The sequence below is a fragment of the Maylandia zebra genome, linkage group LG1, assembly GCF_041146795.1.
Source record: "Maylandia zebra isolate NMK-2024a linkage group LG1, Mzebra_GT3a, whole genome shotgun sequence".
NCBI classification, from domain to species: Eukaryota; Metazoa; Chordata; class Actinopteri; order Cichliformes; family Cichlidae; genus Maylandia; species Maylandia zebra.
This window is the reverse complement of record NC_135167.1, coordinates 22,606,945-22,629,953: the sequence shown is the minus strand read 5'-3', so window position 1 is coordinate 22,629,953 and position 23,009 is coordinate 22,606,945. Positions and strand designations below refer to the sequence as shown.

Sequence of the window (23,009 nt, the reverse complement as noted above, 5' to 3'; positions counted from 1 at the left end):
ATTAATGTGTTTATTATTTTTAGTCATCCTTGTTAAATATTTTTGGTTGCAGCCGCATGGTCCACATCTTTTTTCTCTTTTGTGCATTGAAATGGTTACATAAAAGTTTCTTTATTTCTGATAATTATAAGTTGCAGAATCTGGCATATTATTTTAGTAAATGTAAGCTTATGTATTTGTTTTTTGTTTTTTTAGTTTCTTTTTAAGTAAAGTTAATATATTACAGTGTAATGAAAATTGTTGAGTTATAAAGTATATAAAGAAGAAATGGTGGTTCTGTGATGGGATTTACTCCGTATTCCTGCTTTTATAACATGGTTTCATTTCTGAGAAGTTGAAGTTCCAGCCATTATTGCTGGGCAGAAGACGATACGGCTCAGATCACGTTCAAATTGTTATTGTTCACTATCAGATGATAAACCAGAGGAGTTCAAATCCAAACCATAGGACTGCGTCTGCTGTGTGTAGATAGGAAATGACGTCAGGCCTGTATAATCACAGGTAACTGTACTAATAGTTGTACAAACAGGTGTGCATTACACATGTGTGGGAGGGGGTCCTTGTTTTGATTTACCCACAGTAGTTTACCAGATAGAAAGTAATCGTGTTGTTTTTATTTACTGCTACAAAACTGTGCATTTTCTAGTGAATTTGCTGTTGACAGAGGCAGACCTGTGGGAGTGGTATTGCACAAGGAAAGGATTTAGCCTTTCCTCAGTGAAATCCATCAAAGCCCTGAGGGGACATGTGCTGAATTTGCTGAAAGATGCAAGAGGCGGGGAACCTTTTTAATGTTGAGAAACCTGAACGATTTGTCAAACTGTGTTTGCGCGTCGTAATTAGCGGCTTGTGACAGTCACCACAAGCTCTGGGTTGTGTGATCGAATTAGCCACATTGGTCACTATCTGTTGGAAATGAACAAGAGTGACTCAACAGTTACTGACAAGATTAATGTCATGTTTGATTTATAGGCGTCTTTATGCGTGTGCCAACTTGCTACAGTCACGACTATACCTGCAGACTGGTCTTTAATAATTAGAAGTCCAAATTCTGTTGCAAGACATCATTGTGACAACCTTTAAGTCGGAAGTGAAACAAATGTTTAGATTTATTGGTTGATTTGTTGGTGTTGTGAATTACGGGCTTCTGCTTTGGAGGTTATAATTGGGTTTGTCTCAAAGTGTGAGGTAGCAGCCTCTAATAGCTGGCAAACATTCACAGTTAATACTAAATGTTAAGGTCATGTTAACATGCGTATCATGCAAGTCCAAAATCAGAATTTGTCAAGTTATTTAGATGACTCTAACAGAAAAAAAGAAACAAATATTGAAAACATGTTTTTCATGCTTTTTGATTTTGTGATAAAGTCAACAGTGGACCCAATTTGACTATTGAAGCAGGAATATTTAATCTGTCTGATTTGTCTGACCAGGAACTTCACTGCTTCATGTATTGCACTTGATAAGCTTGCAGCAAAGTGGCTGTGCCTGATTTACTGTGATGCATAAAATGGCTTGATGGTATTCTGCAATTAAATTGTAATATTTTTAAGTCTGTTTCATGTGAACAGATATAAACTCTAACAGAAAGCAGATTTAATAAGTTTAATATTGTAGATATAGTTTGCTAATCTACAGCACAAGGCCCATTATGTACAAATCTTGCAAGGTTACCTGATGTTTCTTTGTCCGTTGCATCCAGTTTGTACCACTAGAAATCACCACTAAATTACTTAGATAATGACAAAATATCTTTTTCTCAGCAAGGTTCTGTATTAATCATCTGTGGTACAATATGCGTACATGTAACTATAAGAAAACTGCTTAGTGTTTAAAGAACATGTATAACAAAAAAGTATAACACCACAGTAAATGTATGACAGGTTTGTTACTCAGCTCAAACTTCACCATGAGCTCGGCTCATGTGAAGCGCTTCTTAGAAATCCTGTTCTGACCACTTGCAGGCGCACATTTGCAACGCACCGTTGATTTCCCCCAGTAACAAAATGTAAACCCTTGAACTTGAATTTCATTTTGGAAAGTGTGCGATGACGTTATGGCACACGCCATGGTTTAGAAAGTTTCCGCCAAAGGTTTTCCCTCAGATGCCTCAGGGCTTTACAAGCCTGGGGGTAGTGCACAATCCCTGTCAATGATCAAATGAGAAGCACCCAGTCTGATATTTGCTCTCTGGATCCCAGCCCTGCTTGTATCACAACTGATGGTCTTCTGCATGAAGGTCGGGTCAGTTTGACACAGAAGTTAATGTTTTCTCTCTGCATGAGTTTAAGGGCCATGCTAAAGCTGTGACAAATGAGGATGTGCAGGTGGTCAGCACGAGACTCCTGCAGACTGTTCCAACATCTGCAGCAGTGCCGACAGAGACGCAAGACTTCACAAGGAAACGATCTTGAAGGGGGAGAGCGGAAGCATTTGAATCTATTGTGTTTTTTGCTTCTTTTGTGTAGAGTTTACTAACTTTCTGACCTGACCTCTTCCTTAATCCAACCAATTAAATTTGTGCACTAAAGTGCACTAACTCTCAAATAAATTTGAACACGTGACATGCAGAGAAAGACAAATTTTAAGTCGGATAAACTGTCTTCTAATACACTCAGCCTTGATTCTCAGGCTCACACCCAGCAGCTCTTGTTGCAGGGAATTTAGCCTGGCCTGACTCGCATTGCAGAGTGATAAATCTGTTGCTAATCTCTCAGACTAGATAGGATACTTGGTCTCTGTATCCCAGTCAGTCTGTCCCATGCTTATTTACACCCATATTTCCTATATATTTCCTGTTTCCAACAGGAAAGGGAGTTGTCCCCTTAGCCTCAAATTATTCATAAATGCTCTGAAGGAGCTGTGTGATGATAAATGTAACAAGGCAGCACTGTTCAAAGGGAATAACTCTGCTTGTGTCAGCCTCAGAGAGGTGAATTATTTTTCACTCTCTCTAAAAAGAGCACTTCATAGTCATGCTTTGGAGGCTCAGAAAGGGATTTAAGCAGGGGATATCCAGGAACAGCTCTAATCTCTCATGGGTGACAGATGAAGTGACAACAGGCCAGGGGCACAGACGCATGTCTTTGACACTCCAGGCCCCGTGTTCACCCTGAGAGCTGGAACATGATATGCAGAGACGCTGGATATGAAGAAGTCCTCAACTGAATGCATAGCTTCAGAAATAAAACAGAGTCTGCAGTTTTCTTACACTCTGTTCTGTTTTTGCTTAAATGCCTCTTGCAGCTTTTGATCATTTGAAAAATGTCTTAAATACAAGTTTGACTCTCTCTCTCTCACCCAGTCGACTTCCAGGAAATGACCTGTCGTTCATCCACCCCGAAGCCTTTTCTGGACTGCATCAGCTCAAAGTCCTGTAAGCATTTGCCTTCTCTGCCAATCTCAACACTCACATACCCCCGCAAACACACACAGACGCACTTACGGCTGTGACAGTGTTTTCTACACACTGGGGGAGAGAGTAAATATTGCAGTTTGCGGGAACATTGTGGCAGTGTCAGTTACTGACAGGCTGGGCATATACTTGGTTTAAACTAAATGTAGTTTTCCACCCCTTCCCCAACTATGACTGTGTATATGGGAATCCCCAACAGAGAACTGCGTACATGCTCTGCTTTAAAAGCTAGAACTCCAAAATTTACATCAGGCAGCACACCCTAGTGTGCTTGCACACAGGGAGTGACAAACAAAGCACAGTCCTGTAGATTGTGCACTTAGCCAAAAGTTCAAAGTCCTGCTGATATACAGGGGAAGTTTTGAATAGAAACTGCAAACAGAAACACATGGAAACATTATATGTGCATGTCAGATCCAGTGATTTATTCATGTTACTTATAAGTACACAAATGAAAATAATTGGCTTCAGGCAGACTAAGTTAATGTTCACTTCAGGTCAGGGTTTCTTCATATTTGTTTGCAAACTTTAGACTTTAGAGTTATTGTTAGACAGGAATGTGATGTTGTTTTCAGTTTATTAAACACACAAAAGTTGTGGGAGATTTTGTAGACTTTAGGTTGTCTGTATTTGCTCGGGGAAACTCCGTTTTCTAAAGCGAGTAATAATAGCCAAAGTGAAGCCACGTGATAGTGTACGAACGGGAACCTCAGGAAATGAATTTATTTATTTTGTAACAAGAGTTGAAATAATTGAAATATTCAGATATATTTTTTCCAATTTGTCCTCAGGATGCTCCAGAATAATCAGCTGAAGACGGTGCCAAACTCGGCACTGAAGAACCTTCACTCTCTCCAGTCTCTGTAAGTCATTTGCATGAACACACGTACACACACACATGCAGCATGTTTAAGCACGTGCCGGGTATTGTCTAGATAAAAATCCTTCAAGGATTCAAGTGGACCTTCCTCTCCTGCATCAACCTTGGAGGAAGCGATGCACAGGCCTGCTCCAGAGATTGTAATAGTTCTTTGTTATTGTATTACAGTGCTGTTTAGATATATTGTTTGATTAGTTATAAAAGGTTGTAAACTTCCAAACGTGGTCTCACAGGGGAAATAAAGTTTAGCCTCAACTCTGGACTGAAAACTGTCTGTTTTGGATTGCTTATGGAAAATGTGAATGGTCAAAAAGTGGAGATGCTGTTTTAAGTCCTGCTATTATTACTATAAACATACAGTGTTTCTATTAGAGAGGCTCAATCAATAACTAAAAAGCCTGTTTCTTCTAGAATTTACAGATACTGATGTGTTTTAAGTGTGTACTTAGGAATATGTACTGTAGTAACAAAGCACTCTTAGTGTATTAAGCAACTTACGGTGTGGAAATGGAATTTAACGTCAAACTAACAAGCCCATCCAAGATGGGTACTCACAAAGATGATAATGAAGCAACAGTAGAACTGCAGGACAGTTTATCTACTATGATATGTAACGATAACATTTGCTGCTGAAAATTTGCATAACAAATGTATGCAAATGGGTCTGTACTGTGCAGCTGAGCTTTTAGTTTCATGTTGTGAAAAACAGGAAAAAAAAATCGGCTGCGCTGATTTTTACTGGGATTATTTTTGGGGGGAGGGCTGTGTTGTATCTTCTTGCTGTGTTGATTAGTTGGCCCACAATTTTGGTGGTAAACATCTATGAGAGGGATCGCTTTTAAATTTACCACAAAGATTCCCAAATGTCAGATGATAAATCCCAGTTACTTTCGCAGTACCGCTATGTGATTCACAGTACTACCGTGTGGTTTAAACTGACTCCCAAAAGTTGTCTTCAGCAACTAATGAATAACTGAGTATCTTGGTTTTCAGCTTGTGCAGTATTTAGGATGTATTGTGTGTTCAGTACTAACTAGTAAACATTTATTTACTAAGCTGCAAAAATTAAGACAGTGACAGTTGTAAGCACTTTACCTCCTGAGCTTCATCGTGTTAGTGTTGACGTTGCAGATGTGTTGCCGTTAGGATTTAGCTGAACGCACAACCAGCATTATGTGTGACCATTAATAAACAAAAACATCAGTTATGTCCAAGTCTTTAAAAACACGTGCTGAATTTTTCTAATAACTGTTCTAGATGTAAGCATTTGTGCTGTAAACTGTATAGCCTTGTTGTCTCATGCCTGAGTGTGTGGTGGAGTTGCATTTATGTTGCGCACCAGGTGGACCAAGTTCTTGTAGATAGTGGCTTCTGTTTAATGTGTGACTGTACACAGCAATTTTACAGTAACTAAAATGTTGAGAGTGATTGTTGAAATGATTTATTTGCCTAATCTGTTTTGAGGCATTTGAACATTCTTTCAGTCATATCACATTCTTATCACTCCGCTGCTGTATTTGTAGGTGAGTCTTATTCAGCCAATCCGTTTCTAACGTTTCTGTTTGTTTCTGGAGTTTTTACGTTTGCTTGTAAGCATCGGCCTTTTCACAATTATCTTTTCCATTAACCCTCATATGTAGTGTCGTTTCACCAACTTCAAAATACCAGTTTCTTCGAGACACCACCTCTCTCCAGCACCGTGCCTTTGAGTTTGACAGAGACTAAAGTAGGAATGCATCCAGCTGGAGAAATGTGCTGAAAATTCTGCCTTCAGCTATAATCACTCCTCTGTATCCCTCCATATGTCCTCCCTTTTCTTTTTTCCGGCTTTCTTCTTCCTTTTTTAACAGATGTCTTTTCTCTGTTGGGGTTTTAGGGTCTGTAGCTGAAGTATTATGCACTGGCAGAGTAAGGACTTGGTTTGTATAAAGCCTGGAGAGAGCTAAATGTCAATCATGTCTGTTTTTCTTACAGGCCAGACACTTGAGGAATTTTGAGGGAGGGTGAGACACTCAGTTAGGGAGGATAGCAGGAGAACGTAACGTGGTTATGGTGAAAAGAGCACTTGTGCATTCATAATACTGTTTAAATCCTTTTTTTTTTACCTTCTTGTTTATTTTTTTTTAATCCCAAAACTGTCAGTGATCAGAATTTTAGGATCTTGTTGGATCATTCATTGTACACGCAGATATTGCTTTTTTAAAATGTAAATTCTGTGAATTGTCTACAAAGAATTTGAGTTTGCTACTAAATAAACATTCATGTCTTAGCTACGAGTTTGTGGGGACGTGGAGAATTTCAGGTGTTTCACTGTTTCTCAGAAGTGAGGGTTAAAAGTAGGCTGTGAGTTAAACCACTGTGGCAAAAGGGCCTGTCTTATGTTCTATAGAACATGCCAAAGAAACATGATGATATAGGTAATTTGCTTTTGACACCACCTAATATACAACATGGATAGTTTAAGAAAACGAGAGAAAGTAAAGAGAAAGATTTCCATTGTTGTCAGTAAAGTTATGAATGTGTTACGCCCCACTTGTTATGTAATTTAAAATAAAACCCCTTTTCTATGAAATTCTGGTATTAGTCTCCATATTTATGTTGCGGCTTTTAAGCCGGGTTGTAACAGAATGTTTACGTGTTTAATACAATTTCTATCCAATTAAATAAAGTAGTAAGTATTAGTAAAAGTACTGGTTCTTATATAGTGCTTTTCTGCTCTACCTGAGCAATCAAAGCGCTTACTTGCCTAATTCACACAAGCAATTTTTACTGTGCGCAAGTGCTTCCTGTCTAACATTCACACTCTGATCGATAGGGCTGCACGATTTTGCATAAAATGAGAATCACGATTTTTTGGCTTAGAATTGAGATCACGATTCTCTCACGATTCTCTTTTCCAGTATAAATATTTATTGCACTTATTAACTCCACATCAACTTCGTAACAGTTGAGACTGAACATAAAAACAATAAATAAACATAAAAACAACAAATGTCTCACGTTTTGTTGTTGCTGCAAAATGTTGTACTGCTTGAAATTCCGTCTCCACCGTTGCTCGACACTGCGTGTATAGAGCAGGTAGTGCAACAATAGAAAAATAGTTGCGGGACGGCACTGTGTAGCGTTTGTCTAGGGTGTTGATCATTTTCCTAAATCCCTGGTTTTGCACAGTGTTGATGGGAGCCATATGTTTGGTCAGGTGATAAGTGATAGCCTCCGTAATTTCTTTGTGCCTGGGGGAGTTCGACGTGTATAGGGAAGCGCTGTATAAGGTTCCCGTTATTGATGTTTGGGTGGTTGACTGGGACGGATTTTCTCCTGTCACTTTCTCGTCATCCCTGACGTGCTCTCCGTTGTTTTTTCCCTGCTAATTTTAGCATCACTTGATGGATTGTCGGAGCATTACGGCTATCGTAGGCAGGAGCCTTGCGGAGTGATACGTACTGTGCTTCAACATAATATTACCGTATTGTGTGTGTATAACTTCTTTTTAAGTTTTGTGGATATTAAACATGGTTATGCTGAGGATATGTCAGCCAGTTTTCACTGGAAATGCCTTTTGGTTAAACTGTCAGCAAGGAATTTGCGTTTGCACTGTTAAATTTTTATATTTTTACAGCTGCTTGTTTCAGTGAAAATACATTGATGGGGTTTTTTGCACTAATAAAGTTGTGGAGTTGTAAAGTATTTTGTCTCGCGTCAATTATATTGTCAGTTATATCGTTATCGCAAATTTCCAAATATATTTTGTGATAAATATTTTTGGCCATATTGCCCTGCCCTAATATACTGTATATATATTTGCATAACAAATGTATACCAAGGGCTCAGAGAAAAGCTCAAGAAAATGTAGAGGGTGAAGGTAACGGTGCCATTATTGCAATGTAATTTCTATATGTATTTATTAAATCCAATCCAAAGTACAAATGCGTTTCCTATTTGCTCTGTTTTTTAGTCGCCTGGATGCCAACCATATTACAACTGTTCCAGATGACAGCTTTGAAAGCCTTCAGCAGCTGCGCCACCTCTGGTTGGATGATAACAACCTGATGGAGGTGCCCGTCGGTTCTCTGAGGCACCAGGCGAACCTTCAGGCTCTGACGTTGGCACTTAACCGCATCCTGTACATACCAGACAACGCCTTTGCAAACCTCACCAGTTTAGTTGTACTGTAAGTTATATTAAGCTTCTGTTTAATTGTGGTTTAGAATGAAAATCTGCACAGTAGCATTTGAGCGCAAATGTTTACAGTGTACTTGACAATTGTTTCTGGCCAGTCGGGCCAATGCTGCAGAGTGCAGGGCGGATGATGAACGTCATAGGGCACCAAACCGCCTTGTGCCTTAACTTTAGATGGATATAAATCTATAAATGATCTGTTGATAGTTGGTATAAATATCAAATTATTAACATCATGTTTAAGTAGCCTGCCTGTGAAACAGTTGCCATAAAAGTAAATTCCCCAGGATAGCTAAAGGACCTTTGCATGCAGTTTTCATAGAACTATACACAGAATAACTCAGCAGGAACAACTTGTTGGTGTACTTTTTGGAAAAACTATAATTAAGCAGGCAATGCGACTGCAAACATTCACATGGCCTGAGGGAGATGCCAAAGTGAAACTCCTCGGGGGTGGGTTGTCAATAAGATCAGGACGATTCTCAGGTTATAATGCCAGCACATGTTAACTCTCTATAGGGTGAGTTTAGCTATAGTTTAAAGGTACTTAAGTTTCTGAGTCATGTGTAAATCTCTTCTACTTGGCTGTATAATTAACATCATGTTAGTAAAATCTAAATGTATTGCCTGTGTTCCCATCTGAGTTAAGTAAGCTATAGTATGTGTTTTTTCATATATCATTTGTATTATTCTGTCATCACAAGTCAACATAAAATACCTTTCTTTGAGCTGAGCTTTAGCTATCAATGTATCCTCAGCTTGACTGCGGGTCAAACTCCAAACACAGACATACCATAGTTTATTTCCACAGCTTACAGCTTAATAAGTCAGCTAAACAGGTCGCTACTCATTCTCTGCTGTGTTTATGCACGAGGGCGTTTTTGCAGTGAAACGAGCCACAGGCACTGGACATCGCAAATCAATGTTAGCAAAATCTTTGTAAAAGGAGCTTGATGCTGAGCAGTGATGCAGAAGTTATGTTGTTTTATGTATTAAGGGAAATCCTAAAACCATCCTTTGCCAGGAGCTTGTACAAAAATGCGTTGCACTGCGAATCCAAGGGATTGTTCCAGACCTTTTTTTTTCACTGCTGCTGTTATATGTTCACATAAACACACGCTCAAGAACACACGCATTGAGTGGCATTGCTGCAGGGTTAGTATAAACACGTCAGAATAAACAGGAAGAAAAGACCTTGAATCTATTAGGCGAGGAGGACTCTTTGCATATACACATACAGCACAGACACCTGATTCACAAGCGCCATTCAGAAATCATGCATGGGATATTTTTGCAAAAGCTAAAAAGTAAATTAAAACCCACGAAGAATGATTGAATTATTTTATTTCTCTTTGGTACGACGGTCTTGCAGATCTGTGTTTTACCTTTTTCAGGCATCTTCACAACAACAGAATCAACGAGATAGGAGACAACTGTTTCTCTGGACTTGTAAACCTGGAGACGCTGTAAGTACACAGCAGTATGGTAATTGTTGTCGTGTGTGTGCGTGCGTGTGTGTGTGTGTGTGCGTGCGTGCGTGTGTGTTGGTGCTCCCACCCTCCTGTGCTTCAGTCCTCCAGACATCATTGTGTCCACTTCCTCCTTTAATTGCTCTAGGATAAATAGAGCAAAGTACATGATGCTTATCAAATCTGCCCTCCCACTGTTCACTTCCTACTGCCACAGAGCCATGAAAAACCTTTCAGTGACAGCCGTACCTCCTGGCAAATGTTACTGTACAACACATAATCTGGTGGCGCTTGCTCTGAGCCATTGTTGGTATTTACAGACACAATGACACAGCACAGGGGACACAAGTAAGCTTATAAAACTAGTGCAGTATTACATTTCAACAGTTTTTTTAATGTATCTTTTTTCTTTAAGTGTGTAATATCTGTGGAGGCAGGAGGTTTAGCTGCTGACAGAAAGGTTTGGTAAGGACTTGAAGGGCTTTCTTTGCTTTTGCTGAATAGTGATTCATTCATACATTCAGGGGCAGACTCATTGTGGGTTATTGCATATGTTTATTAAGCAAAGAAAAATGCTTATGACTGAAACTGAATATGTCACAGTTCTGGAACCTGAACAAGGATATTGTCAACAATATTTATTTTTTTGCTTAAAATATGAACCGAGTAATAAATTGATTAAAAATGAATTATTAACTAGTTTCTTACAACACAGTGTACTTGGAAGCATTCAGTATTTTAATATTTAATAGATTAATGTGCTTTTGTTATATTTAGAGAAACGAGCAGGGGTTTTTTCTGGAGCTAGGCCTTTGGGGGAAGAAACAGGCTCAATTGATCAGTAGATCATTAGAGGCAATAAGTCTCTGTTACCTTATTTGACAGAAATCAATGCATTTCCCCATTATGTGTGACCATTAATAAACAAAAACATCAGTTATGTCCGAGTACATGAAACCCCAATTAACAAAAGTGTTTATAAAATATTTACAGGGCTGATAATTTTCCTTTGACTCTGGCTAAAATGTGTGTGTGTGGGGGGGGGCACGCAATATTGCGTGACTCTGTGCTGGCCTTAGTCACAAAACCAGTCTTTCCTCCTAATTGTAGATGTCCTTGTTTGAATGTTGCATTGATTTTTGGATGCGAAACAGGATGGATGAAACTGCACTGATTTCCTGTGTCTCTCTCTGTCTAGAGATCTTAACTTCAACAACCTGAAGGTTTTTCCCAAAGCAATACAGGCCCTCCCCAAACTGAAAGAGCTGTGAGTATACTGCCCCATTTCTACTGCCCGAGAAAGACATTTTGTACTGTTACTAAAGTCAGGAAACTTTTAATGCCTCACTGAGGCAAGTTGCTGTCTTTTTTTCTGGTTTAAAAAAGGACAGATGTGTAATGAGGAAAATATTAATTATATTAAATATTAGAGGATTAGACACATGTATACTGAAATTATTTTAAGCTACCTTCATTTCTGTGACTGTTTCTGTTTGTCACACACAGAAACAAAATATTCTGTTGACTTTAATGCTGTTACATCGTTATATATCTGAGCTTTTACCTTTTGGATATGATGTTTAAAGAGAAATAGATAACATGTTTTTTTGATAAAAGTTTTTTTAAAGCATTTGACACTCACTGATAGAATCATTATGTCTTTTTTTTTTTTAAACTTTGGCTTAGAGTATGTGAAATTAAGTAATGTGTATGCCACGTGTTGAACTGTGGAAAGTTTACTGACACTGCCACCTTCTCTCTTTAGTGGGTTTCATAGCAATGATATTGCTTCCATACCCGAGGGGGCCTTCCACAACAATCCCCTGCTGAAAACCATGTAAGGTCCAACTCTCCCCTCTGACTTGCAGACACTCATTTATAAACAGACATGGCACACTCATAGCTTAACTTTGTAAATACGCCATATACAAGTTTGAGGCTTCAGAAAGATGAATGTCCAGAAGATGGTGCCATTCTTGCATAGTGAATGACTTTTGCTTTGAATTCTCCCCCCTCTGCTCTCCCAGACATCTTTATGACAACCCTCTGTCGTTCGTGGGCGCGTCAGCTTTCCAGAACCTGTCCAGCCTGCACTCACTGTAAGTCCCTCCGTCAGGCTCAACTCCTGACAGATGGTAGTGCTGAATAAAAATATATGAAAAAGGCAATTTGAATGTGCTCTAAGAGTCAGTCAGTCTTATTTAAGTCACACCATCTCACACTTTGATCTCTGTAATAATGATTTTACTATTCTTCAAACTTGTGTTTTCAGAATGTTGCGTGGCGCCAGTATGATGCAGGACTTCCCCATCCTTACATGGACTAACAACCTTGAGAGTCTGTAAGTGAACTCAGATGTGGCATCTTTCTCTGCTTGTGCGATTTTGTGTTTCAGAAGTGACTGAGTAGCTTTTCATATTCAGGACCCTCTCGGGCACCAAGATATCATCCATACCCACTGATCTGTGCGAGGACCTCAAAGTGCTGCGAACGCTGTAAGAAACATTCTCTTTCCTGTTACCTACAGCAGGTAATTGATCATTAGGAAAATACAAAGAGAGCAGAGTAGGTCGAACAGTGCATAGTGTTTTAGTAAGGTCTGTGCACTCATTTTTACAGACCAGTTATCACTGAATGGAACAGTCCAACCTTTTTGTCTTTGTTCTTTCATTTTAATTTGTCCCAGTTGTGCAGTTATTGAAGCTGTTTCTTTTCCTCCATCAGTGACATGTCCTACAATGAGATAAAACAGTTACCTTCCCTCCAGGGCTGCACCCAGCTGCAGGAGATGTGAGTGAAGATCGAAAAGCCATTACACAAAAGAAAGCTTTAAAAGGCAGAAAAAATAAACAAATAAGGCGATTAAAGAAATGTTTGCTTGTTTATAACCTGATAAAATTATGTTTCCCATTTACAGAAACTTTCAGCACAATCATATTGAAAAAATTAACCGAGACACTTTCCAAGGTCTCTCTGCTCTCCGTTTACTGTAAGTCCACTTAGTCATGCACTTCCTTGATGCAATATAAACAAATGTTTTTATGCCTGATTTGTGAATTCACTGAGTTATGTTACACAGAGACCTGAGTAGAAATGAAATCCGAGTTATCCACAGAGATGCTTTCCTCACCCTCAGGGCGCTCACCAACCTGTGAGTAGGACCTTCAGTCACACTGTTTGGTGTCACTCTCTGTGCCCTACAAAATTAAACTGTCTGTGTGCAATCATTTCTGCAGAGACCTGAGTATGAACTCTCTCACTGGGATTCCAACAGCTGGACTGAGCGTGCTCAGTCAGCTGAAACTCTCCGGGAACCCGCAGATGAAAAATGTGCTAACTGCAAATAACCTGCCTAAACTCAGGTGAGAATGACGCTGTGTAGGCTGAGGACATGTAAGTGTAAAATACACTTGCATGCTTAGACAAAGAGGGCAAGTAGTTTTCAAGAACTGAAAAGCATACATGGTGCACACAAGTATAAACTGAACAGTTATCCCTCAGTACAGCAAAGAGAAACAAATCAACAATGGTATAGAAAAACTGAGGAAAACACAACAGCTTCCACGAATGAGGAGGCTAATCCACATCTAAATACTACTATTGGAAGCAATCAGAAGGGCCAGAAATGTATATATGACACTTAAATCTGCCAGTGCTATTAAATGATAAACATTTTCTTTTTTTTAAGGTCCATTTCTGTCCCTTACGCCTACCAGTGCTGTGCATTCGTTGGATGTGACTCAGTGACGACTTCTTTTGAAAAAGAGCACATGAAGAAAACTGCAGGTGGGGATGGCGGACATGTTAACTGCATGTGTTATTGAAGTAAAAAGATTGTTTGCAGTGTTAGTGTTACTCCATCTTACTAACATTAAAAATTGTGCTATATTTCCTGGCTGTCATGAGGTTGTAAAATTCCCCAAAAAAAGATATAAAAAAATGTAAATTACATTTAAATTGAAAGTATCACAGAGAGCTTAAACAGCAATGTTACTAGTTTGGATTGAGTTTAAAAAAAAAAAAAAAACACTTTCCCCTCTTAGTATATCCATTTTCTTTCTTGTTGCAGGTGGGGAAGATGTGGAAAAAATCTCAATGGTTATGCATTGTTCTCCTTCACCAGGTAGTCAGCTTTTGTGTTTATCAATCAGTGTTAAAGATTTGAAATAATCCCAAAAAAGATAATAACTAAATTTGTCATATTGTTGGCTTTTCAGGAGCTTTCAAGCCTTGTGAACACCTCTTGGGTAACTGGATGATCCGTCTGACAGTCTGGTTCATCTGCCTGGTGTCGCTGGTCTTTAACAGCCTGGTGCTGGTGGCCACCTTCTCTCCCTCACATCGAGCTGCTGCCCATTCCCACTGCCCGACCCCGTCTCTTTCTCCAGCCAGGCTGCTGATGGGGCTGCTGGCTCTGGCCAACCTGCTCACGGGCTTGTACGTCGGCGTGCTGACTGTGCTCGATGTTGCTACGTGGGGATCCTTCGCTGAGTTTGGGGTGTGGTGGGAGATGGGACCCGGCTGTCAGATCACAGGAGTTCTGGCCGTCTTCTCGTCAGAGTGGTCAGTCTTGTTGCTGTCGTTGGCAGCCGTGGAGCGCAGCGTGGCCGTGCGAATGATTCTTGGGAAGGTCATGATGTCGCCCAGGAGGAGTGCCAGCAGCCGTCGCGGGTGCTTAAGAGGAGATCGACGCTTCAGCCTCGCTGCAGGATTGCTGGCGCTGCTGGCCGCCGCTGGGGCCTGCCTGCCTCTCGTGACCTCCGGTGATCAGTCTTCGTCTCCTCTCTGCCTGCCGTTTGCCGGCGGTGAGCGTCCAGCTTTGAGTGTTACGGTCATTTTGGTGCTGCTCAACGCTGTGGCCTACCTGTTCACCGCAGCTGTGTACACCCAGTTGTACTGCACACTGGGCAGGGTGGAGCTGGCAGATCCGGAGCAGACGGGTGCCCTGAGACACATCGCCTGGCTCATCTTCACCAACTGCATCTTCTTCTGTCCTGTGGCAGCGTTCTCTTTTGCCCCCCTCCTGACTGGCTCCTCAGCTGGTGGCCCGGAGATTGCCAAGACCGTCACCCTCATCTTCTTCCCGCTGCCCGCTTGCCTGAACCCAGTGCTGTACGTGTTCTTCAGCCCAGCCTTCAGGGAGGACTGGCTGAGACTACGCAGTCGCAGAAGTTCAACCAGGGAGATGAAGACCACCACAGAAGGTCACCGAGATGACAGTGGCGGAGGGTCTGAGCTCACAGACGGGGGCTCCTCCACACACCTAGGCTTTGACTGTGGGATGTACTCGCAGCTTTGCGGTGAGGTGGTTGTTTGTGAGCAGTGTGAGGCAGCACTGCGTGCCAGGACCTGCTCTTCCCCCTCGTCCTCCACAGTCTGTAGACACTTGGTCAAGTCCCACAGTTGTCCCACCCTCCTGGCTGGAGCTGCGGCATACCAGCGCTCGGAGGGGTTTTGGGGAGACAGCAGCACGCCGTCTGCACAGTCTGAGTACGCAGACGAGGGGGACTCTTTTGTGTCAGATAGCTCGGACCAGATTCAGGCGTGTGGCCGAGCTTGCTTTTGTCAGAGCAGAGGCCTTCCTCTTGTACACTACTCATACAACATACCTCGAGTCAAGGACTAATGACGCATCTGTGTCATGTGAACTTGGATGCTACAAGAATAAACGTTTTTATATCAAACAGCAAAATGTGCCAACTACCCTACGATTCAGCAAGCACTTAGTTTCTAATAACTGTGTTAACAGACACAGCCAATCATTTAAAGGGAACTTGGTTTTTTGAACTGAGAAACAGTTTCTAGGAGACCTGAACCGAGAAAGTTGCATCACAAACTGGTCGACAAAGGATCTCGCAAAGGAAAATGTTGCCACCGGTGCCTGCGTCTGCAAGCCTCCATGTATGTGTTAATGATTTTTTTTGCCCTGTTTCACCTGTACTTATAAGCTTTTAAATTTTTAATTATTATACATCTTGTCAATTTTTAAAGTTTCTTCACAGCAACTTTTGATTTCAGAATTTTTGTTTCTTTTACAAAAATGTAGCAAATGTAATAATCACGCTAAACTTTCATGTATGAATGTAACTTTCAGGTGGTCTTCACCTAGCGGGGGGGATAATATAAAGTCAGCAATAACTTCTGCCCTGCCTGCGTGTGATTGTAAAGTGTCTAAAATAGTCTAAAACAAACATGTCTTTACTTTAAGAGAATGTGATTAAAAGTAGCAGATATCACTGTTTCAGCAACAACTAGGCACAGCGGATGTGAAAGATTATTTATTGTTTGAGTAGCATTAAGTCTCTGGCTGGGTGGAGACAGTTTCTGGCCTCTGAATGATAAATACAGTGTAATAACAAGCATTCACCAAAAAAACAGCACCTTTATTAGTTTTTCCTCACCAAAAAACCAAAACAAGCACTCTCATGCAGGTTCATGTCACAATTTTTGATCTTTCTTATGGAAAATTCCAGTTATTTTAAAATCTGGGCCTTATTTTCATATTTGTTTTTCCTTTTTGAGCTATTTGTTTGCTAAATTACAGAGCGATGCATGCTGTTAGCCTTTTCAGTACAATGACACTTAAATGAGATCTGCCTAGGCCTGATACTCAGATTGGTTGTGGCCTACAGGGTGATTGTTAATGGTGCTGAATGCAGAGTATTTATAAGCATAAACTGCTCAAAAATTGAATCCTATGAATAATAATAATAAAAAAAGAAATCATTTAAATCACAGGAATAAACCAATATTTTGGGAAATGTGCTTGTTTGCTTAGAGCAGACCTTTCCAAAGTGTGGGGCCCGCCCCCCTAGGGGGGGCGCAGAGCCATTGCAGGGGGGCGCGGTATGAAAAGGGGGGGAAAAACAAAGCGCATGGACACTGCTAGCACGGGGCAGCCACAGAAACGCAAAGCAGGAGATGAAGCATAGCTGAATATGTTTCCAAGGTAGTTGCCAAGGTAGGTCTCCCCTGCATAATTGGTTTCCCCTTCGTCGGGAGCAGCGCTGGGCTCTCCAAATCACGGACAAACAGCATCCCACATTCGTGATTTTTAGTTCACAAACACTTGTAATGACTAACTACTCCTGACATTTTGGAGATGTTAGCTCTTTATACAGTAAAGTTACAGTGGGATACAAATAATATCAGGCTGATCCTGCCACGATTTGTTCCCCCGGTTCAAATCACGGACAAACAGTATCCTACAGCTGTTTATGTTTTTAAACCCATTTTGCACAGAGAGGCATTTTTTGAAAAATGTATTGATAGCAATGTTGAATATTATTACACAGGAAAAAAACAACTACATGTAAAATAATTACACCGTGACGCCTTTGCCTTTCTAAATAGAGGGACAGTAACTGTGTATGTATATGTAAGCGTGTAAAACCTGCAGATAGAGACAAAATACTGTTAATCTGACTATCTGCCATTCTGCAATTCATCTCATGTAAACAATAACGTGGCGCACAGCGTGACGTGAAAAAGGCACATACCTTTGACGTTGCGTGACGAGCTCTGTATTCCTCGTAAACAGGTAGACGCAAAAAAGGAGTTTTAAAAAGTCGGTGATTCGAAACGCAGTTTACGTGTGGACGAAACAGCTGCGTTGTCAAAAATACCCGTGTAGGTGCGGACGTAGCATAAAAGAGTTAGTAGTTTATTTTATTACTACCTGTAATTTATTGCAGTTTACTTGTATTTGCTTAATTGTTTACTAAATGTTTGAGGTGTGAAATAAACTGCAATGGAGCAAAATAAGGGTGTGTGCGTGCGAGGGGGGGCGCGAACATTTTTCTTGTAAAACAGGGGTGTCAAACTCAAATACACAGTGGGCCAAAATTCAAAACTGGAACAAAGTCGCGGGCTAACATTAATATTTATTGAAAAAAAAAAATTTTTCCTCTAGATATAAGAATGAATCTTTTCTTATGGACTCAAACAAGTTTTGCTGAAAAACTGAATATGGAACAAGCAAAGCTTAATACTAAACAATATATATATTAGCTGTATAATACCAGTAGGCCAGCTCTAATAGTAATTTGGTATGGCTTCGCGGGCCAAATGTAATTAGGCTGCGGGCCAAATTTGGCCCGCGGGCCAGAGTTTGACACCTATGTTGTAAAACAAAGGGGGGCCTAGCAAAAAAAATTTGGGAACCACTGGCTTAGGGTAAGATGACAGCCAGCAGCTTGTTAGCTTAGCCAGGCTTTTTCTTTTGTATTCGTTTTTTTATCCACCTGCTGCTCTAGCTCTATGTTTAGCAAACATTTACAACCCTGGATTTACTTCAGAGCATGGAAACTCACATATATGTTGCAAAAAAAAAGGCAATAAACAGTCTACGAATTTAAATCAGCTACATTTATGCTGGTTATACTACAAAAAAGTGCAGAGCTACCCGCTGTGGTGACCCCTTGTGGCAATGGAGCAGCCAAAACTTGCTTTTTATATACTATTGATTGAAGTCGTATACATATTAAACAGATTTTGGCTCATGAGCAAGAAAAAAAAAACATGAATATCATCCAAGACAAAAACATGAATGTAATACTGCTTTCACTTTCACGTGATTTGAACACTACACAAGACTGGCAGCCAGCTGAGTTGACAAGATGGTGCATTAGCATTGCCAATAAGTATGAAATGGACGAGGGGGCGGTTGTTAGTCACCCACAGATATTTAAAGACAAGCATCTGCAGTGTGCTCTTGTATTAAAAGGTATTTGTGTGCAGGCTGTGTGTTTCCTGTATATGATGGATTGACTAGTAAATATGTGATGGTACAAAAAAAAAGAAGGAAAATAAGGCCTTGATTTAAAAAGAAAAGGAAGATTTATCTATAACAGATTGACTACTTTAACTCTGCTGTTTGAGACTTCTCAGACTTAACTGAGAAGTTATACTGAGTCCCGTCCGTCTAGCTGATCAGAAAAGCATTTTTTAATGCTTCAAAGTAAAATGTAAGTCTTTCCATCCTGAGAGCTGACCTAAGTGAAGCTGTGTTTGACGAGGGATTGGCTGGTGTTGTGCTAGAGCATGATTGTACACATTGAGGTGGATACACCCTCTGAGCATGTATTCACAAGTGCACGTCATGTGAGCGCTTTGGAATTCAGGCAATGTAGGGAAACATTTTCTTCCACCAATAAAAAGTTCTTGTGTTCTTCTACTGCAACTTTCAATTTCGGCGTTTCGACTCCTATCTTCTGTTTTCACACACCAGACAACTGAGTGTGTAAATAAGTTCACTTACTAAAATGTCTCGCTGACTGTTTGAGATGTCTGATGCGCCACGTGGTGAAAATGTATGCATTTCTTTCTTTCTTTCTTTCTTTCTTTCTTTCTTTCTTTCTTTCTTTCTTTCTTTCTTTCTTTCTTTCTTTCTTTCTTTCTTTCTTTCTTTCTTTCTTTCTTTCTTTCTGTGTAGTTTTGATTATTGTTATTTGTTTCTGTGTCTGTCTGTAAATTATTTGAACACAGATAATCAAGAATGGGATGCTAACTACGGAAGCTACCTCCTCAACTGTAGTGGCTACCAACAGTGATTTGTTCATTTTTTTGTTTTTCCTTTTTTTTTTGCATTCTTGGCTTTACATTGACAGAGGATAGGTGACAAATTAAAGGAAAACTCAAATGCCTGACATCCATGCAGTGGGGTGGATTCGGAGGCTTTGCTGTGCTTTGTTGTTATGTTTAGGTCTGCTTGTCTCTCTGCAAAATAGAACTTTTCCTTGGCGACTAGCTACACAGCTTATCCTGTGGTGACGCATTTCTGTCATCATATGAGCAGTCTCTTCCAGGATGATAATCCCACAGGGCATGAGGGATCATTGAATCGTTAATAATGTTTGTCATGTGTTCACAGTCGCTAGATCTCAGCACCTATGGGAGATTGTAGACTGATAAGTTAGACGGGGCTCTCCGGCACCGTCATCCAAACAGACTTGTAGAATAAATGAATGAATGAATGCCACACCTTACATAGGGCTTAAAGTTGGCCTTTCCTTTAATTTGTCACCTCTGTTTGTACATCGTTTTAGTTCTTTGCAAATTGTGGGAGGAATCTATGTACTGTATACTGTGATTTTTTTTTAACCAACCTTAAATATGAATTTTTTTGGTTTTATGTTTTATAGGTATGAACCTGCAGAATAATACAGATTATATATAAAGTATCTCACTTATTGTCAGTTTGAATTAAATCTTACTAGTTTTACACGTGAGATCTCCCCGAGTTGTTTTTATTCTGTTAAAGTAGAAAAAAAGCTATTTCTTTAAATTTTGAATGAATAAAATTGGATGAACACAATAATTCTTGTACTTTTGTGTTGCTTTTAAGACCATGAAAGTCCTATTCACAAACCAGCATCTGGCAGTATATGAGAGGAAAGGTCATTTGTTTGCTTGCTTGTACCACATTTGAAGTGACTTGAGCCAGTTGCTCTGTCCACATGTTCAGTTGAGGTACAACTGATGAATTAAAGTGAGGAGTTATCAGTCTTATTACCCAGTATGTGATGGATACACAAAACTTTGTATCATTTCTGCCACTAAATGTAAATTACAGAAACTTAGTTGATCTTCAAGCTAACAATGTGATTAATTACACAATGCTAGTTCTGAGCCAGAGCCTTAAAGCGTATAAAACCAGGACAAGGCTTCTTGGATGGAGAAATGAAGCCAATGTGAAAGTGTCTTCAACCTGCCTGCAGTGTCTCTGAAGGCCACCAGATGGCGATAGTTGTGGTTGCAAAAAGACTGCCAGTCCTGTAGAGGTCTATGGGAAAATTGCTCTCTGTCTTGACCTCTCTGAAGACTTTCTTGCTGAGTTTATGGACTCACTTAACCAATCTGGGTCATGCTGAATGAAATGTAATTCTGTTTTGTAACTCTTCAAGATATTCTATTTCAAAATGATGGATTATATGTGGTATGAAACCGCACACTCATTGGCTAAAGAGATATCAGTCACTAGTCAGTAGCCAGTGAGTTGTCAAAACACCTTGCAAAAAACAGAGATGCTCTAAAGCATTTATCAAGTATGTTCCAGGTGACCCTGTGACACGTACAAGGCTCTCTGGATCTTTTGCAGCTGTACGCTGAAAGGGCACGGGAAATATTTACATTCAAGGCATCAAAGGAATAACTGTTGAGTGATCTTACAGGAGCCCACTATGGAGCAAAGCCAGAATGTGCTCTACTCTACATTTAATCACATCCCGGCTATTCTAGCCCTTCACATAGTTCAGGCACATGCCTTACAGCTCTGGCTTTAAAAAGGCTTTGTTACAATAAAACTAAGCTCTCAGAAACTCGTATCAATTGCACCAGACTTCTGAGTATCAGTGGCAGGCTTTGAGGGTTTTCAAAAAATCCTTGCTGCACTATAATGTAATACCACCTACATATACAGTACACTTCTTGATTTCTTAGTTTTTTTTTTTCATATTTCACATTACTGTGGATGAATTTTGGCCCACTCTTCTCTGTAGAATTGCTTTAATTCAGACACATTGGAGGATTTTTGAGCATGAACAGCCTGTTTAAGGTCATGCAAAAACAAGTCTGTTGGATTTAAGTCCAGAGATTGACTAGGCCAATCCAACACCTGCATTCATGCCATGCAGAGGTGGACTTGCTGGTGTGTTTCTAATCATTGCCCTGCTGCATAAGTCAAGTACTCTTTACCTCCGGATGTTCTCCTTTACTGGTAGAGAGCAGAATTCATGGTTTCATCAACTATGGCAATTTGTCCAGGTCCTGAAGCAGCGAAGCAGCCCCAGAACATCATACTACCACCACCATGTTTTACTGTTGATGTTCTTTCTATGAAGTTTTAATGCAAGATGTAACAGGACTCAAACTTTCCATAAAGTTCAGCTTTTGTCTCATCAGTCCACAGAATATTTCCCCAAAAGTCTTGGGGATCAACAAGAGGTCTTTTGGCAAATTTAAGATGAGTCTTTGTATTCTTTTTGGTCAGCAGTGGTTTTCTCCTTGGAGCTCCCCTATAGATGTGATTTTTTCCCTTTCATATTGTTGAATCAAGAACTCAGACCTTAACTGAGGACTGAGGTCTGTAGTTTTTTTTTTCTTTTTTCCAAAAAGAAAAATGTGATTAATCATAGTTAATTCATGATTTAACACGGTGGTTGTAAGTCTGTTTTGAATTTACTCAGGTTATTTTTGTCCAATATTGTGTAAACTTTGATGATCTTAAATGTAAATGTGAAAAGAAATTAAAAAGTAGAAAGACAGCAAATACATAGTCCTCACAGCTCTGTACACTACATGACTGAAAAAAAATCACTTAGTAATTCTGTTTTCAAGTAATTTTTATGCACACAAATCAGCCCAGACAAGCAGCAAATCAGACAGTAGTTTCCTAAATATTGATACTATTTACTAAACACTGTTATCTCTGTTATCAATACCAAGAACTGGACTGAAATAAAGATCATTGTTTGGGATAATTAATAATAAATACTTATAGCAAAATGAAAATAAAGGAACAGCAAATTCAGTGAGCCCCATTCACTTCTGTCATCCAGTGGTTTACATGACACTAATATAACAGTGAGGATAACATGATGTGAGATGACTGCAGGAGAGGAAAGCAGCACATAAACATAAAAAGGATGTGGAGCTGAACTCTGAGATGCCATCTTCTCTTCAGTTGGCTTCTTGAATTTTTTCCTTCTTGGGCTCCTTCTTATCTTCTCTAGTAATTTGAGCTGCAAGGCAGGGGGGATTTTTATTCAGTAAAAACAAAACAAAAAATTACTTAATCTGTTAGGTGCTGAGTAGGTAACATTAATGTCTGTAGTGTGTTTTTACTGTTTTATTGGTTTTTAAAAAATGCTGAAAGTTCACTGAAAGTCACACCTCCACATAACTGAGGAGAGTTGCACAGCTTGGCGATGATTGTCTGTAGATTCAATTAATAATTATTGTTGAATTAAAAATAAATGAATACAGCTGAACTGTTTAAACATTCTCAGTGGACATTTAAAACCTCATAAATGTGGAGACTGTAATAAAGTCCATAATTCTCTGTCAA

General features: G+C 39.8%; 2 protein-coding genes across 3 annotated transcripts in view; one reads left to right on the top strand and one right to left on the bottom strand.

The window, feature by feature from the left end:
• The window catches only part of lgr4 (leucine-rich repeat containing G protein-coupled receptor 4), a 32,930-nt gene extending 12,758 nt beyond the window's left edge, over positions 1–20,172 (top strand). The window contains exons 3-18 of one of the 2 annotated variants that reach the window (XM_004543254.3): positions 3,305–3,376; positions 4,207–4,278; positions 8,251–8,466; positions 9,869–9,940; positions 11,142–11,210; positions 11,709–11,780; positions 11,971–12,042; positions 12,216–12,284; positions 12,367–12,438; positions 12,668–12,733; positions 12,861–12,932; positions 13,023–13,094; positions 13,180–13,305; positions 13,632–13,729; positions 14,013–14,066; positions 14,161–20,172. In XM_004543254.3, the coding sequence (XP_004543311.2) occupies positions 3,305–3,376; positions 4,207–4,278; positions 8,251–8,466; positions 9,869–9,940; positions 11,142–11,210; positions 11,709–11,780; positions 11,971–12,042; positions 12,216–12,284; positions 12,367–12,438; positions 12,668–12,733; positions 12,861–12,932; positions 13,023–13,094; positions 13,180–13,305; positions 13,632–13,729; positions 14,013–14,066; positions 14,161–15,569 (2,683 nt within the window). In that variant the 3' untranslated portion in view covers positions 15,570–20,172. The remainder of the gene's footprint in view (positions 1–3,304; positions 3,377–4,206; positions 4,279–8,250; positions 8,467–9,868; positions 9,941–11,141; positions 11,211–11,708; positions 11,781–11,970; positions 12,043–12,215; positions 12,285–12,366; positions 12,439–12,667; positions 12,734–12,860; positions 12,933–13,022; positions 13,095–13,179; positions 13,306–13,631; positions 13,730–14,012; positions 14,067–14,160) is intronic. The other variant, XM_076883390.1, reaches the window with a different exon arrangement.
• A 2,094-nt stretch (positions 20,173–22,266) lies between these two features.
• The window catches only part of mybpc3 (myosin binding protein C3), a 33,335-nt gene continuing 32,592 nt past the window's right edge, over positions 22,267–23,009 (bottom strand). The window contains exon 31 of the mRNA XM_076883393.1: positions 22,267–22,683. Within this exon, the coding sequence (XP_076739508.1) occupies positions 22,622–22,683 (62 nt within the window). The 3' untranslated portion in view covers positions 22,267–22,621. The remainder of the gene's footprint in view (positions 22,684–23,009) is intronic.